General features: G+C 47.1%; 1 protein-coding gene across 2 annotated transcripts; it reads left to right on the forward strand.

Moving 5' to 3' along the window:
* The first annotated feature begins 7,937 nt into the window (after positions 1-7,937).
* Aqp8 (aquaporin 8) lies at positions 7,938-13,751 on the forward strand. Of its 2 annotated transcripts, none has more exons than XM_028764243.1 (6): positions 7,938-8,089; positions 8,201-8,448; positions 9,729-9,855; positions 10,756-10,970; positions 12,343-12,477; positions 13,147-13,751. In XM_028764243.1, the coding sequence occupies exons 1-6, from the start codon at positions 8,078-8,080 to the stop codon at positions 13,193-13,195; spliced, it is 786 nt and encodes a 261-aa protein (XP_028620076.1). In that variant the 5' UTR covers positions 7,938-8,077; the 3' UTR covers positions 13,196-13,751. The 2 variants fall into 2 exon arrangements, with proteins under 2 accessions (XP_028620076.1, XP_028620075.1); XM_028764242.1 differs by having other exon boundaries at positions 7,941-8,089; positions 8,198-8,448.
* The last annotated feature ends 1,315 nt before the right edge of the window (positions 13,752-15,066 follow it).

The following is a 15,066-nucleotide window of genomic DNA, read 5'->3' on the forward strand; positions in this document are numbered from 1 at the left end:
CCACCCTCAAAATTCCCACCCCCTGGGGCATCCAGCCTTCATGAGGTCAAGGTTCTCTTCTTCCACCTATGCCCAGCAGGGCCCTCCACTTTTACATATTCAGCTGAAGCCCTGGATCCCCCCCTAAGTGCTCCCAGGCTGGTGGTTTAGACCCTGGGAGCTGTGGTTGGTTGGTATTGTTGCTCTCCTCAAGGTGCCACAAACCCTTTCAGCTCCTTCAGTCTTCACTCTAACTCCTCTATTGAGAACCCCATGATCAGTTCAATGGCTAGTTGTGAGCATCTGCCTCTGAATATGTCTGACTTTTGAAGGCCTCTGAGGAGATATCCATATCAGGCTCTTATCAGCATGCACTTCCTGTCTTCCACATCAGCATCTACCTTTGGTGATTGCACATGGGATAGATACTCAGGTGGGGTGGTCTTGAGACGGCCCCTCCTTCAGTTTCTGTCCCTCACTTTGTCTCCATATTTGCTCCCTTGAGTATTTTGTTGCTCCTTCTAAGAAGAACTGAATCATCCCCACTTGGTCTTCCTTTTTTATGAGCTTCATGTGGCCTGTGAGTTGCATCTTGGGCATTTCAAGGTTCTGGGCTAATATCCAATAATCAGTGAGTGAATATCATGTGTGTTCTTTTGTGATTGGCTTACTTCACTCAGGATGATAATTTCTAGTTCCATCCATTTACCTAGGAACCTCTCGAATTCATTGTTTTTAATAGCTGAGTAATACTCCATTGTGTAAATATACCACATTTTTTGAATCCATTCCTCAGTTGAAGGACATCTGGGTTCTTTCCAGCTCCTGGCTATTATAAATAAGGCTGCTATGAACATAGTTGAGCATATGTCCTTGTTATATGTTCGAGCATCTTCTGGGTATATGCCTAGGAGTGGTATAGCTGGATCCTCGGGTAATGCTATGTCCAATTTTCTGAGGAACCGCCAGACTGATTTCCAAAGTGGTTGCACCATCTTGCAGTCCCACCAACAATGGAGGAGTGTTCCTCTTTCTCCACACCCTCGCCAGCATCTACTATCACCTGAGTTTTTAATCTTAGCCATTCTGACTGGTGTGAGATGGAATCTCAGGGTTGTTTTGATTTGCATTTCCCTGACGACTAAGGATGCTGAACATTTCTTTAGATGCTTCTCGGCCATTCGAGTTTCTTCCATTGAAAATTCTTTGTTAAGCTCTATACCCCATTTTTTAATAGGGTAATTTGGTTGTCTGGAGTCTAATTTCTTGAGTTCTTTGTATATATTGGATATTAGCCCTCTATCAGATGAAGGATTGGTAAAGATCTTTTCCCAATTTGTTGGTTGTCGTTTTGTCCTATTGACAGTGTCCTTTGCCTTACAGAAACTTTGCAATTTTATGAAGTCCCATTTGTCAATTCTCGATCTTAGAGCATATGCTATTGGAGTTCTGTTCAGGAACTTTTCCCCTGTGCCCAAGTATTCGAGGCTTCTCCCCACCTTCTCTTCTATTAGTTTCAGTGTATCTGGTTTTATGTGGAGGTCCTTTATCCACATAGACTTGAGCTTTGTACAAGGGGATAAGAATGGATCAATTTTCATTCTTCTACATGTTGTCTTCCAGTTGAACCAGCACCATTTGTTGAAAATGCTGTCCTTTTTCCACTGGACAGTTTTAGCTCCTTTGTCAAAGATCAAGTGACCATAGGAGTGTGGGTTCATTTCTGGGTCTTCAATTCTATTCCATTGATCTTCCTGCATGTATATGTGTGTGCTGTATATGCATGTGTGTTCTGTATATGCATGTGTGTGGGCATACCTATGTGTAGGTGTGTGCATGTATGGATGAGTATGGAGGCCAGAGATGGATATTCTGGATCTTTCTTGACAATGCTCCACTTCATTAAGGCATGGTGGGTCTCTTGCTCAACAGAGCTCACCTGTGAGATTAGTGTAGCAGGGTGGCTTGCCCAGGGGCCCTCCTGTCCCTGCCTTCCAAGTGTTAGGGTTATAGGCAAGCCACCACTTGGTGTGGACATACTTGTGTTCTCGAGATCCAAACTCCTGGAGTCCTTTCACCTGTGTGAAAGTGTTTAATCCTCTGACCCTCTCCACAGTCCACAACATTATTTTTATTTATTTGTTTAAGACAGGATCTCACTATATTAGTGTTGGCTATCTTGGAACTCCATATGCAGATCATGCTATAGATCAGGATGTCCTTGAGTTCACAGGGATCCTCCTGCCTCTGCTTCCCAAGTGCTGAGATTAAAGGTGTGCTCAAACGCTGCCCAGCTAATTTCTCAGACTGTAATCAGGTCAGGCACCGCTGTTCTCATTTTTTAAAAACATAATCTTTTAACTCTCATTTTAATTATTTACCCAGGCATGTGTATGTGTCATATGAGTGTATTCAATGTATATGTGGGAGTGGATGCCAGAGGAGGGAGTGGGGTCCCCACCCCTGGCCTCCTGCTGGATTACAGGCAGAAGTGAGCCACCGAGCCATTTCTCCAGCCCCAGACATCTAGATTTTTGTCATGGCGACTGCTGTAAACTCAATTTCATGAAGAAAGAAGATTCATTGCCATTAAAAGGGAAGGTAGAATAGCAAACTAGAGCTGGAGCTGTCCTGAGTTTGTCTTGCAGCGGTTTCTGAGACTCTGGGTATCACTGTGCTTTCTCTGGAAACTTAAAATGTTCACAGCCTCTCTGTGAACTTGCAAGAGCTCCCACCACAGACTGGCCACAAGAGCTGGCACACAATCTGGTGACTGCAGGGTCATTTACTAGGTCCGGAGTTAATATTCAGGGTTTGATCTGGTATCGTGGTCATGATGTCATCTCAGATCTGCCTCTGGAAAACTGCGGCTCGTCGTCTCTAGATGAATGTCTGTAGCAGCAACACCACATTCTTACGTGATCAGAAGAGCTATCCATACAAAAGGGGGTGGGAGGGGCAATGTACTATCATATGAAAACTGCCTTTGAACTCCGTCAGGAGCTGATAACGGGCTACAGAGACATCATAAGGGATCAGTGTTCAAATGGGAATGAAACAAAGGCTTTGGTTATATCAACCAGGGGTGGGAGAGCTGTGATGCGTGAGGAACATTCTTTCATCCTAGCCTAGTGGGATCTCTGTGATTTGAGAAACCACACTAGTGCTTGGGGTCATCCAGACCCTTGGAAGTTCTCAGGGTGGAAATGTGCTGATTGATTAGAGAAACTTGCCCTTTGTTTTGGATCTGTGGGATTCAAGCTTGCCCTGAGTGGGGGAGGGGCTCACCTAGAGGACTAACAGCTAGTTGGTCCAGGAGTCAGGGAGGATCTAGTTTGGTATTTGAAGAAGTTGAAGTGGGTCTGAGGAGTCCAAGTAAAATATCAGAGACAGACATGAGAGTATATATCTTGCTTAACTCTGTGGACCCCTGTGGTGTATGGTGAATCAGAACATAGGACGGAAGGCCTGTGTGGCTGGCCAAGTTTGAATGTGAAATGCTTCTAATGCTCTCTTGTGTTTGAACACTTGGTCCCCAGATGGTAGGGTTGTTTTGGAAGGCTGTGGAATCTATGGAAGATGGTGTCTTGAGACTTAAGCCTCTGGCCCCACTTCTGACCTGTTCTCTGCTTCTTGATGGCAGATACAGTGTGACCATCCACTAACAATCTTCAGCAATACCTTCTGCACCAAGATAGATGGTGTTCTCAAACTGTAAGCTAAGATAGGCCCTTCTTCCCTTAAGTTGATCCCTTGTTGAAGATATTCTCCATTGGATTGACCACGCAGAGAACAACCATCCTGTGGTATGAATCACCTGGTGCTTATACACTGCCTGTCTTTGTATTCCTGTGCCCATAGCTGGACTGTGTTTCTCAGATTCTTCTGCAGTCAGGTGAAGCCATTTAACCAATTTTTAGCCCATCAAGAATGCCTGGAAGAGAGACTTATTTCCAGGCCCGCCCACAGCAACCTCTTACAGAACCCTTTATAGTCTCTTTCTATATTTGCTGGAAGATACCCAAGGAATGCAATGTGGAGAGCTGAAAGATTAAAATATCCTGATAGCCCCAGTGATCACTTAGTGGAAAATGCTGTGTGGACAGTTCTGTGAGCAATGAACTTATTTTTATTAGGTTACGACATTCATGTGTTGGGGGACACGTTTATGATGGCACTTAACCTACTCTCCTGGAAGCCACTGTAATGGCTACTATTTACTGGGCCTTACTTTAGTCTGTTCACTCAACAAGCCCATGGAGTGGGCCCTTTCCACATATTAACAGAGGAAATGGGAGCCATGCTGGTGGCAGGTAAAGAACAGAGTATTCTGCTCCCAAAATGCAGACCCAAGTACTAAAGTATGCTGTACTGGCTTCCGGTGGGAAAGGACTAGGTAGAAACTAGGTAGGCAAGAAGACCTCATGAGGAGTTACTGCAGTGTTATTAGCTTCAAGCCTGGGAGATGGGGAAACAGGATCTTGTCCATGCTGACTGAGAGGGAGACTCAGGGGATCAGTGAGGACAGGCCTAATGGCAACTGTATAGCAAATGGTGGCTTTATCCTCTCTCTCTCTCTCTCTCTCTCTCTCTCTCTCTCTCTCTCTCTCTCTCTGACACACACACACACACACACACACAGACACATCTATCTATCTATCTATCTATCTATCTATATCTATCTATCTATCTATCTATCTATCTATCATCTATCTATCAGTCTGTCATCTATCTATGCATGTGTACAGGCATGTGTGTGTGTGTGACAGCTGTTGTGTGGACAGCCTTGTGTGTTATTCCTCATCTTCCACTTTGTTCTTTTGAGACAGAGTCTTTGCTTACTGGATGCTGTACACACTAGGCTAACCAGCCCACTAGTATCTGGGAATTCTCTTGCCTCTGCCTCCTGCCCTGCCTCTGTATCTCTGTGCGGTAGGTACTCTGGAATTATGACTCACTGGACCACCTCAGGTTTTATGTGAATTCTGGGGATTCAAACTCAAGGTTCATGCTAATGGGGCAAGGACTTTGCCCACTGAGCCATCTCCTCACTTCTAACTTGACTTTTTAAAACAGGAAGGGTGCTGATCTGGGCAGAAACAAGAGAATTGTTCTGGAAGCTCTATTGGGAGGATGTGTGGTGACTATCTTATCTTGCTCTCACAGGGACCAGAGAAGCATAGTGTGCACTGTGATGTTGGGGTAGAAGGAGGCAGGAAACAGGACAGAAGATAAACAGCGTGATGTGAAAGCAGGGCCTAAACCTTTGGCCATACAAAGATGAGTAGGGGAGGCCTGTGTCCCTGCCCTGGTTTACAAGGCAGTCAATTGTCTGGGTGTATCTACCTCTGTCCTGAGTGGATACTTTTAATCTGCCCCAGTGTGCTCAAGGTCTTTAGTCTCTTTGTGTCTCCTTTAATCATCTGAAAGTAAGGACAATGACTAACAGGACTAATCTCAGGGTTGCTGGGAAGAGGTTCAGTGGGAGGGTGGGGCTGGATGCATATGTTGTGCACTATTGGTAAATGCTAGAAATGACCATTACACGCCAAGTCTTTCACATTAGTCCTCTGTCTCCACACACACAGACCAGAGCTCTCAGCCTAGCAGAATCCTGAAACTCAACGGTTACAATAGTGATGAACTCACAGCAGCTAGTTAAATATTTGTAAGACAAAGAAGGGAAATTGTATCTCCCTCCCTCCCTCCCTCCCTCTCCCCCATCTCTCTCAGTCTCTCCTGTCCTTCTGATAGTCTCTTGAAAGCTAATGGAGTATGGTTGAGCTTATAGAATCTTTTCTTCCAATAGTGGCAAACTGTGTGTAACAGAAAATTGACCACTTTAACAATTGTAAGTGTGCAGTTCAGTGGTGTTAAATATTCTCAGCTATTTGTTATCTATCTCTACCATTCGTCTCCAGAATGTTTTCATCTCCCTCAGGTTCTGGAAACCACTAATTAAAAGAAAACCAAACATATTTGTTTGTTTGTTTGTTTGTTTAGAGAGAGAGAGAGAGAGAGAGAGAGAGAGAGAGAGAGAGAGAGAGAGTGAGTGTGTCTGGAGGTCAGAGAACAACTTGCAGAGGTTGGGTTTTCCCCTTCTACCACATAGGTAGCTCTTGGAGACCAAATTCAGTTATCAAGCTTGGAAAAACCCTACTTTTACCCAGGTCATCTTGCTGCATCACCCCCGCCCCCGGCATGGCGGCCGGGCCCAGGGCGGGGTGTTTTGTGGGGGGGGGGGGGTCATGTATCCCGGCGGGCATCAAACTTTCTGGGTAAGTGACCACTCACGGCGCCGCCACCTAACCCACCGCCCCCCCTGCACTCACCTCCCATGTGCTGGGAGGGATTACAGGTGTGCATCACCATGTCAGGTTCTGTGTGGTACTAAGGAGAGGACCGACCCCGAGATTCAGTGTGTGAAACATGCTCCCCACCAACTGAGCCCCATCCTAGCCCCATCTTTCCTTTGTATTTATAAACCTGACTGTCCGGGTACCTTATATAAGTCGAATCACATTGTCCTTCTGTGACATTTCACTGGTTTTATGGTCTTAGGCTTTGTCATCCTGAAAAAGTGCTTTCTCTTCTGTGGCATGCAGTAAAGATTATACCTGCCTCATGAAGTGTCCTCCAGGTGAACGTGATACACGTATACAAGGCTCTTAGCCAGCTGCTGGCACAAATGAGTGTGCACGGTAACACCCAAGTGTGTATTCTAAGGTTGGTGGACATTAGTACATATGCACTGTTGTATGTGGGCGTCTATATGAGTATTACAGGTCTGAGGGGAAGTGGTAGAGCTCAGAGGGGGAGGGGGTTCCCCGCCACAAGTGTTACAGCTCTGAAGGGAAAGGTTTCCTGGCAGCCAGGAGCCAAGGAATACCACAAAGCCATTCTGCGTAACAAATTTCATACTACAGATTTATTGGGAGGGAAAAAACCCAGGAGGGTGGCTGCCTCTGCTCAGACAAGAAGCGGTAGAGAACTGAGCAGAAGACAGGGTTTATTTTGGGCTTTGAGGGGCCGGGGTGGGCAGAACTTTCCAGGCTAGAAATTTCCAGGGTGGGGATTACTGGGACTTCAAATCCTGGTCTTGGGCTTTTTACTCTGTAGGGCGGAGCTGGGCCACCTTCGTGGTGATGACAGCAGTTGGAGATCCTCAGGGCCAGAGTCTGGCCACTCGCATGTTGTGAGGGGCTTACAGGTATATTCTGAATTAATGAACTCTGGCACTTTTGTACTGTATCCAGAGCTGTCTTGAGCTCTTTTCATTTCTTCACTCACTGAAGCTTTGTGAGGATGACATGACATTAGCTCAGTCGCTGTCATTTGCAGATGAAACAGTGAACATGAATGAAATTCAGTGGCACTCAGTTATGTGGTTATCTCCTGGCTTGTACAAGCTGTGCTGGGGTGTCAGTGCAGGCAGTGTGAGGGGAGAGGTGCATCTCACTGGTGGTCCCCTGGCTTTGGGTAGATGAGGCTGTAGGTCTCACCCATCCCCAGGTTCCCAAAGTCCACCAGTTTTACCATACACAACAGTGCCATATCGTCTCTACTGCCTCAGACACCCAGCAGCTATCATGTGCTCACTCGCTCCTTGGGCCAGGTGATCAGGGTGCGTGTGGAGAAGGTCCTAGGTGGGAAGGAGGCCCGCGAGGATTGTGGGATGTCAACGGCAGAAGAGCTGACTGTTACTGAGTGTGCAGTCTCTTCTGCTGGGGCCCTCCTTATGCCTGAACACACATGCTGGCCACCTTTGGACCCTGGAAAGATGAGGCACTATGGAGGGGCCTGGTGTATGCTCTGCTCCTGATGCAAGCAGACCACGCCTTTCTTGTTGCTGGCACTAAGCCCAGCAATCATTGATCTCACGTGGCCCTTGCCCTGTTGAGATTAGAAAAAAAAAGTTTACTCTTCTGGGCCACCTCCCATCCAGACTCTATTGCTTTCTGGACACCTTTGGTGAACGTCCCCAGTCCTTTAAAAGGGCAGAGTCTAGCGGACCAGTCTGTGTCCTGGAGATAAATGAACACAATCTAGGGCAGCCGGTGCAGCTCCTGGTACCTCTGGCTCGGACCTTTTGGAACAGATGTCTGGGGAGGTGAGTCTGTTGCCTGGGCAAGGGCACTAAGGATGTGTTTAAAGCTGGGGATGGGGGGTTCTGTTTGGGGGCCTCTGCCACCCGTGTTTCCTGTCTTTCTCCCTACGGCAGACACCGATGTGTAGTATGGACCTACGCGAGGTCAAGGTGAAGGAGACCAGCACAGCTGGCAGATACCGCACGTCCTGGTATGAGCAGTACGTACAACCGTGTATCGTGGAACTTTTGGGCTCCGCTCTCTTCATCTTCATTGGATGCCTATCGGTCATTGAGAACAGTCCGAATACTGGGCTCCTGCAGCCTGCCCTGGCTCATGGGCTGGCCCTGGGACTCATCATTGCTACCTTGGGGAACATCAGGTGAGACCAGATCTCAGCGTTTAGCCTAGTGCCAATCTGGGAACTCTTGGGCACCCACTTATGGTCTTACAAATATGGGGGGTGGGGTCATCTAGCTTTTCAGCCTGTGCCGCCTAGTAAATAGGAGTCATACCGTTGCTATATTTTAAAGTTAGTTTTCGAGCCAACATACACTCTCTGCTCTATACTGAACCCTCTTCAGGTATTCTATTCTAGTGACAAACTTAAGAAATAGGTTCTGTTATTTCCTCAGTTTTATATTTGCAAAAGAGAAAAGTCCACATCACTGATATGCGGTATTTGCTAGAAGGTGGTGGAGCCAGGAGTCAAATTCAAGCTGTCTGACTATAGTGCCCAAAGCTGAGTGTTTCGGGGAGATGGGATCGTGGGGTGCTCAGTACTCTCAGTACTCAGTACTGTGGTACACAGAAAGTGCCGGGGCTTTATCCTGACGAGAGTTAAGTTGGTTTTTTTGTTTTGTTTTTTAAAAGAGGCAGAAAAATGACCCTCCCTTGGTTTTTATCTGGGTAGACGCTCAGTAGGATGGGTTGAGGGGAGGTGGGTTGTTTCCTAGAAGAGCCATGTGCCTATTGCCACATGGCTGTAATGGTGGATATTCAGCTTGGGGCATCTGACTCGGGGAACTGGGATAGGGCTGTTCTCTATCTCACTCAAAATCAGATCTTAGTGAGGACATTGGCTTACTGTTCTCTGGAAAGAAACAATAGATAATTTATTATCTCTTTAAATGGCCAAGGGGGGTTGTGAGTGGGATGAAAGGCACATGACCTATCTAGATAGGCTGGTGGCTTCCTGGCCAGGTGACCAAGGCTAGCCTCTGAGCTTGTGTTTAGTTGTGTGATATAGAAGAGGGCAACATCTGGGTGTCAGTGAAGCCCAGAGTGTGACCAGCAGGCAGAGATCTTAGGTTTTCAGTCTGGTGTGTGGACTGTAGGTACGACACTTTGGCCACATTTCTGAAGGGCCAGCACAAGCTCTGAGGTAAACCATGGATGTTCTCCTTACGTGTTTGTCTCCAAGGCCACCTAGGGCCTGGGTTTAGGGCCCGCTCCACCTATCCCCAGTGCTTCTCACCCCAACACAAAGCTCCTCATGGAAAAATGGGAGCGAGTTGCACATTTCTGCTTATGGAAGGCACTGGGCTGACTCTAGCCTGCAGGCTCAGCTTGGGGGACAGGCTGGAGTACATATTCTCAAGGGACATCCCTGTGGTAAGCCTTGGACCATGGCCTCATGGCTTCCTCTCTTCTTGGTTGTAGTGGTGGACACTTCAACCCTGCTGTGTCGCTGGCAGTCACACTGATCGGAGGCCTTAAGACCATGCTGCTAATTCCCTATTGGATCTCCCAGCTGTTTGGGGGGCTGATTGGGGCTGCCTTGGCTAAGGTGAGTGATCCCTGTGGGGACTAGGGTAGTGGCTTGGTACTGATGGCATCCCCTTCCCCCTCTCTTTCCTTAGGGTTGATACTTCATGCTTAAAATCTTTAAAATCTTTCCATCAATTAAAAAGGCTACTTCCTGGGCCAAGGAGATGCCCCAGCAGTTAAGAGCACTGGCTGCTCCTCCAGAGGACCTGGGTTCAATTCCTAGTACCCACATGGCAGCTCACAACCATCTGTAACTCCAGTCTGAGGGATCTAACACTCTTTTCTGGCCTCTGTGGTTACTAGGCATGCTTGTGGTGCACAGGCATACATGAACACAAACCATATATATATCAATATAAGCGAGTTCTTCTTAGATGCAAGTTCCCCTTCCACCAGCACTGGTGGTAGAACCAAGGGACTTCAGCATTCCAGAGAAGTGGTAGTGGTCTACCATAGAACTTCATCCCCAGGCTGGGGCAAAGATTTCATAGCTCTATACATAATTCCATGGGCTCCTTCCCTCCGACCCTCCTTGCTCTTCCTCCTGTGTATTCTTCCCTTCTGCCCCTTCCGACTCCCACCGGTGCCTGCTCCCCTGAGGCTGACTCAGTTTCAACCCCTCGCTCTGTTTCCTCAAGGCCTGCAGGTCCTGCAGTGTCTTCACCCTCTAGGGCTTGAGGCAAGCTGGATTTGTGCTCTTTTTCTCAGCGAGGGTTATTTAAACGGCATAGGGACCAACATCCAGTATCCTCAGTTTTCAGGTGTGCAAAGCAAGGTTCAGGGAAGTCTTGTAGCGTCTTCGGTTACGTGTGAAAAGGAGAATGAACACGGATATGTCCAAGTGCAGACAGGTCGGAGCACAGACCTGTGTCCCGCTTCCGGCTTCTCTCTCCTAGGCTGAGTGGCTTTTCCTCCACAGGTGGTGAGTCCAGAGGAAAGGTTCTGGAATGCGTCTGGGGCAGCCTTTGGGATAGTCCAGGAGCAGGAGCAGGTGGCAGAAGCCCTGGGGGTAGAGATCATTCTGACGATGTTGTTGGTACTGGCCGTGTGCATGGGTGCCGTCAACGAGAAGACAATGGGCCCCCTGGCCCCATTCTCCATTGGCTTCTCTGTCATTGTGGACATCCTGGCAGGGTAAGTATCCCTCAGAAGTGTGGTGGCCCTGCCCTGTGGCAAATGGAGATAGTGGACTGGCTTTGGGCAGGCAATGGTGGGTAGGTGGTATCAGACAGTGCTAGGTGATTTTTGTCAAGAGAATATGGTCACTCTTCTACTTTATTTAGGGCTAAGTCAGTGGTCTGGATGAAAATTCCTAACTTTCGTAGGAAGCCAGAAATAAATATAAATTTTATAAATAAACCATTACCTTGGGGTGTTACCTCTGTCTTACAGAAAAATTATCTCTACCCCTGGTCTCTTTTATTTTGAGTTTCTTGTTAGTTTTGGGAAGGCATTAAGGAGACATTTGCTCAGGAACTATTTCTCCCTTGAACAGGTAGTCAAACTGTGGTTTAGAAAGGCAAGAAATGAGTTAGAGTTATTGAGAGTCTAAAGTGACAAATCTGGGACAATCACCCACATCTGCTGGAATGTCACTTCCAAAAGTTCCTTCTTTCCATTTGGACACAGAACCAAACCTATCTCAGGGCTCGAGGCTCTGTCCCCTTGGATGGTCTGAGAATGTGGTAGCACAGTAGTAGTAGTGGTACTTTACTGCCCTCTAGTGGCACTGGCTTCACTTACAAGTGTGCTCACCCCCCACCTGGATGGGGTTCTGGACACAGAACCTACTGAAGGCTATAGGACCCAGTTTGAAGGCACTTGTCTGGAGACAGAACCTAGAGCTTCAGGTGTGTCTTGGAAACATGCTCTCTCTGCTGAGCCCAGGGAACATGCCTCTTCTGGTGTGCCTGGGAAACAGACTGCCTCTGGAGGTAGGGTCCAGGTCTGTGGCATGAGGACCTTAGTGGCCAGACACACTACAGTAACCATCACGATGTGCACATTTTGTCATTTGTTCTTGGCTACAGACTATGGGGTGGAGACTTTCATCTCAGTGGATATCCAGAGAGGTTAGACAAAGGTCACAGAGTAGAACTGCCTGGGCTGGACTTTGAATGTAGGTCAACTGGACTCCAAAATAGGTGGCATTCCTTGGACTTTGCTTTATAGACTTTGGAAAGGAACATGTTCCATTTCCCCCTCCTATCGTGACTAAGCAGGTGCTTTTACTGGCCACTTGTTCTGAGAGAGAGAGAGAGAGAGAGAGAGAGAGAGAGAGAGAGAGAGAGAGAGAGAGAGAGAATGATGATGATGGCCATATAGCAATCATCCTTTGTCTGCCTAGAGCTAAGGCCCTTTTACAACATGTGGGATCCACCCAGGAGCCCTGGTATGGAAGGTTAGAGGATGTTTGTTTGGGGCTGACTGCAGGCTTGATTAAGGATGTGGATTTGAGGTAGGACCTTCTGAGATGCTGGTGAACTGGGTACCTATGTGTCTGCAGAGGTGGGATCTCTGGAGCCTGCATGAACCCTGCTCGTGCCTTTGGACCTGCTGTGATGGCCGGCTACTGGGACTTCCACTGGATCTACTGGCTGGGGCCCCTCGTGGCTGGCCTCTTTGTAGGACTACTCATTAGGTAGGAGGGTGATGGGAGTCTCTACAGCTACTAGGTTGGCACTCACTTGGACTTGGAGGAGAATGGGAATCTTCAGAGGGAACTATGCTGCTTCTGCCTAGGGCCTTTGGCTCCAAGTGACAGAAATCCACTTTACAAAGGGGACTAACTGGCTCTTAGGACTGAAGTATTCACGGGTGGCACTGGCTTCAAGTAGTACTCAAATGTGTTTCTAAGGACTTGGGATACTGCTATGGGTGGGCTTCATGTTTAGATTGGCTTTAAAAATATTTTTTATCTAAATTTTTTGTATAATAGATTTAGATCATATTCTTTCTCCTTGGGGCACCAACTCCTCCCAGACCTTCCCCATTTTCCCTCAGCTGTGTCTGGGCTGAGTGTGTAGCCTTCTTGTATCATTACCCACTGCAGTCTACAGGCTTCAGGCCATGCCCAGAGCCTGGTGTGAAACACCACTAATCATTCTGTTGCTGATTTCTGAATGGCCACCATACATATCCTTCCGGACAAGGTATGTGTGAGACCAGAGAGGAAACCGTCCCTTACTTCCTGAGGGAACTGAGCTCAGGAAGCCACCAGTCTAGAGAGTTCTGGGCTAGGAGATTTGTAATGGAAAGCTGGGTCTTTCTTCCAGGGGAATGGAGACCTCACAGGGCAATTTATTTTTAGGCTCTTCATTGGAGATGACAAGACCCGCCTAATTCTAAAGTCGAGGTGAAGAACTGCTGGTGGCGTCCCCACTGCCTGGAGTCCTCAGCTGCTTGTCCTCAGTTGAGGATGGGACAATTCCATTATTTCCTACAGGACCTGAGCTCAGAGGAGCCACCATGATAGCAGCTGACCTTGTACTGGCTTCTCAGGCAGGCAGGCAGGTAGCTGCTGCTTTGTCCTAAGCATACTCCTGGAATCCAGAATTCCTTTGTGCTCATGGACTGGGCCTGGGGCCCAGCCTAAAATCAGGTAGAGACCATGTAGAAAAAAAAGGGAAGGTCTCTTTTCCTGAGAGAGGACAGGACATTGGAGGGCCAAGCAGATGGAGAATGCAGTTGCTAATTACACTGTTCATTTCTCCAGCCCTCTTTCTTTTTCACTGTGTTGGGTTTGGAACCCAATTCATGCATACGAGGTGAGCACTTTGCTACTGAGCCCCTTGCTCTCCCCACCCTCTTTCCTCTTGATGACACTGTTACAGAAGGGCTTTCAGGAGCCCAACGATTTCCTTGCTTCCCCAGCTGCCAATCTGACTTTGTAATAAATCACCTTTTCCTTCCAGATGTCTGTTGACTTGTCTTTTGTTTAAGACATGGGCTCTGATGGAGAGGAAATATAAGTCTGGGTGGAGAGGCTGACTTCCAGAGGCACTGTAGGTACTTATATGGTCCTTCTCATAGTCTGTCTGCACTCAGACAGACCCACTGTGGCATTCATCCTGGAGCTCAGTGTTCATTTACTTACATTCTAGTTAGAAGAACCTGCTGAAAATGGAATGTAAAGCCCAGGGCCTTGATGAATGTCCAGTACTATCTGGATATGAACCAATCCATTCATTGCACTCCAGCTGGGGATGAGGTGGGGGTGGGGCAAAGATGCAGGGATTCTCCATGGAAGAAGAACAGCAACCAACAGCACAGACTGATGGGCTGGTGGCATGTGGGTGAGAGACATAAATAGAATGGAGAAGGGATAAGGAGACACAGTAGTAACACATCTTCCAAGTACAGCATGTATCTATCTTCTTTAAGAACCGAGGGGCATAGATTTGATTCCTAGCACTCATATGGTGGCTCATGACTGTCTAACTCCAATCTCAGGAGTATCTGGCTCTCCACTCTGGCCTCCTGGGCATGGCATACACATGGTGCACAGACCTAAATACAGCCAAAACACTCAGACACATAATCCAAGAACACATCAAAAAGATCATCCACCATGGTCAAGTTGGCTTCACGCTAGAGACTCAGGGTTGGTTCAAGATACAAAAATAGATAAATATAACCCATTACATAAACAGACTGAAATAAAAACCCCATGTGATCATCTCATTAAATTCAGAAAAAAAATATACTTTCATGATAAAAGCCTGGAGAGACTAGGGATACAAGGGACATACCTTAACCTAATAAAGATGATTTACAACAAGCTCACAGCCAATATTAACCTAAATAGAGAGAAACCTAAATTGAGGTTAGAAACAAGACAAGGGTGTCCACTCTTACCATACCTATTCAATATAGTGCTTGGACTCTTAGCTAGAGAATAAGACAACTGGAGGAGATCAAGAGGATACAAATAACTCTGCCAGGAAGTTTGTACAGCTGATAACACACTCAGAAAAGTGGGAGGGTACAAAATTAACAGACAAAAATTGGTAGTCTCTTCTTATATACAAACAACCAGTAGTATCCCTGTCTATAAACAACAGACTGGGAAAGAAATCAGCACTATCTTACAATAAGCTAAACTTTTTACCCCTTGGGATGAGTCTAACCAAGTAAGTGAAGGACTTGTACAATAAAAACTTGAAGAATTGAAGGAGGGAATTGAAGAAGATATCAGAAGGTCAAAAGATCTCCTGTGCTCATGGATAAG

Source organism: Grammomys surdaster, unplaced genomic scaffold, assembly GCF_004785775.1.
Source record: "Grammomys surdaster isolate TR1022 unplaced genomic scaffold, NIH_TR_1.0 142, whole genome shotgun sequence".
In the NCBI taxonomy this organism is placed as follows: domain Eukaryota; kingdom Metazoa; phylum Chordata; class Mammalia; order Rodentia; family Muridae; genus Grammomys; species Grammomys surdaster.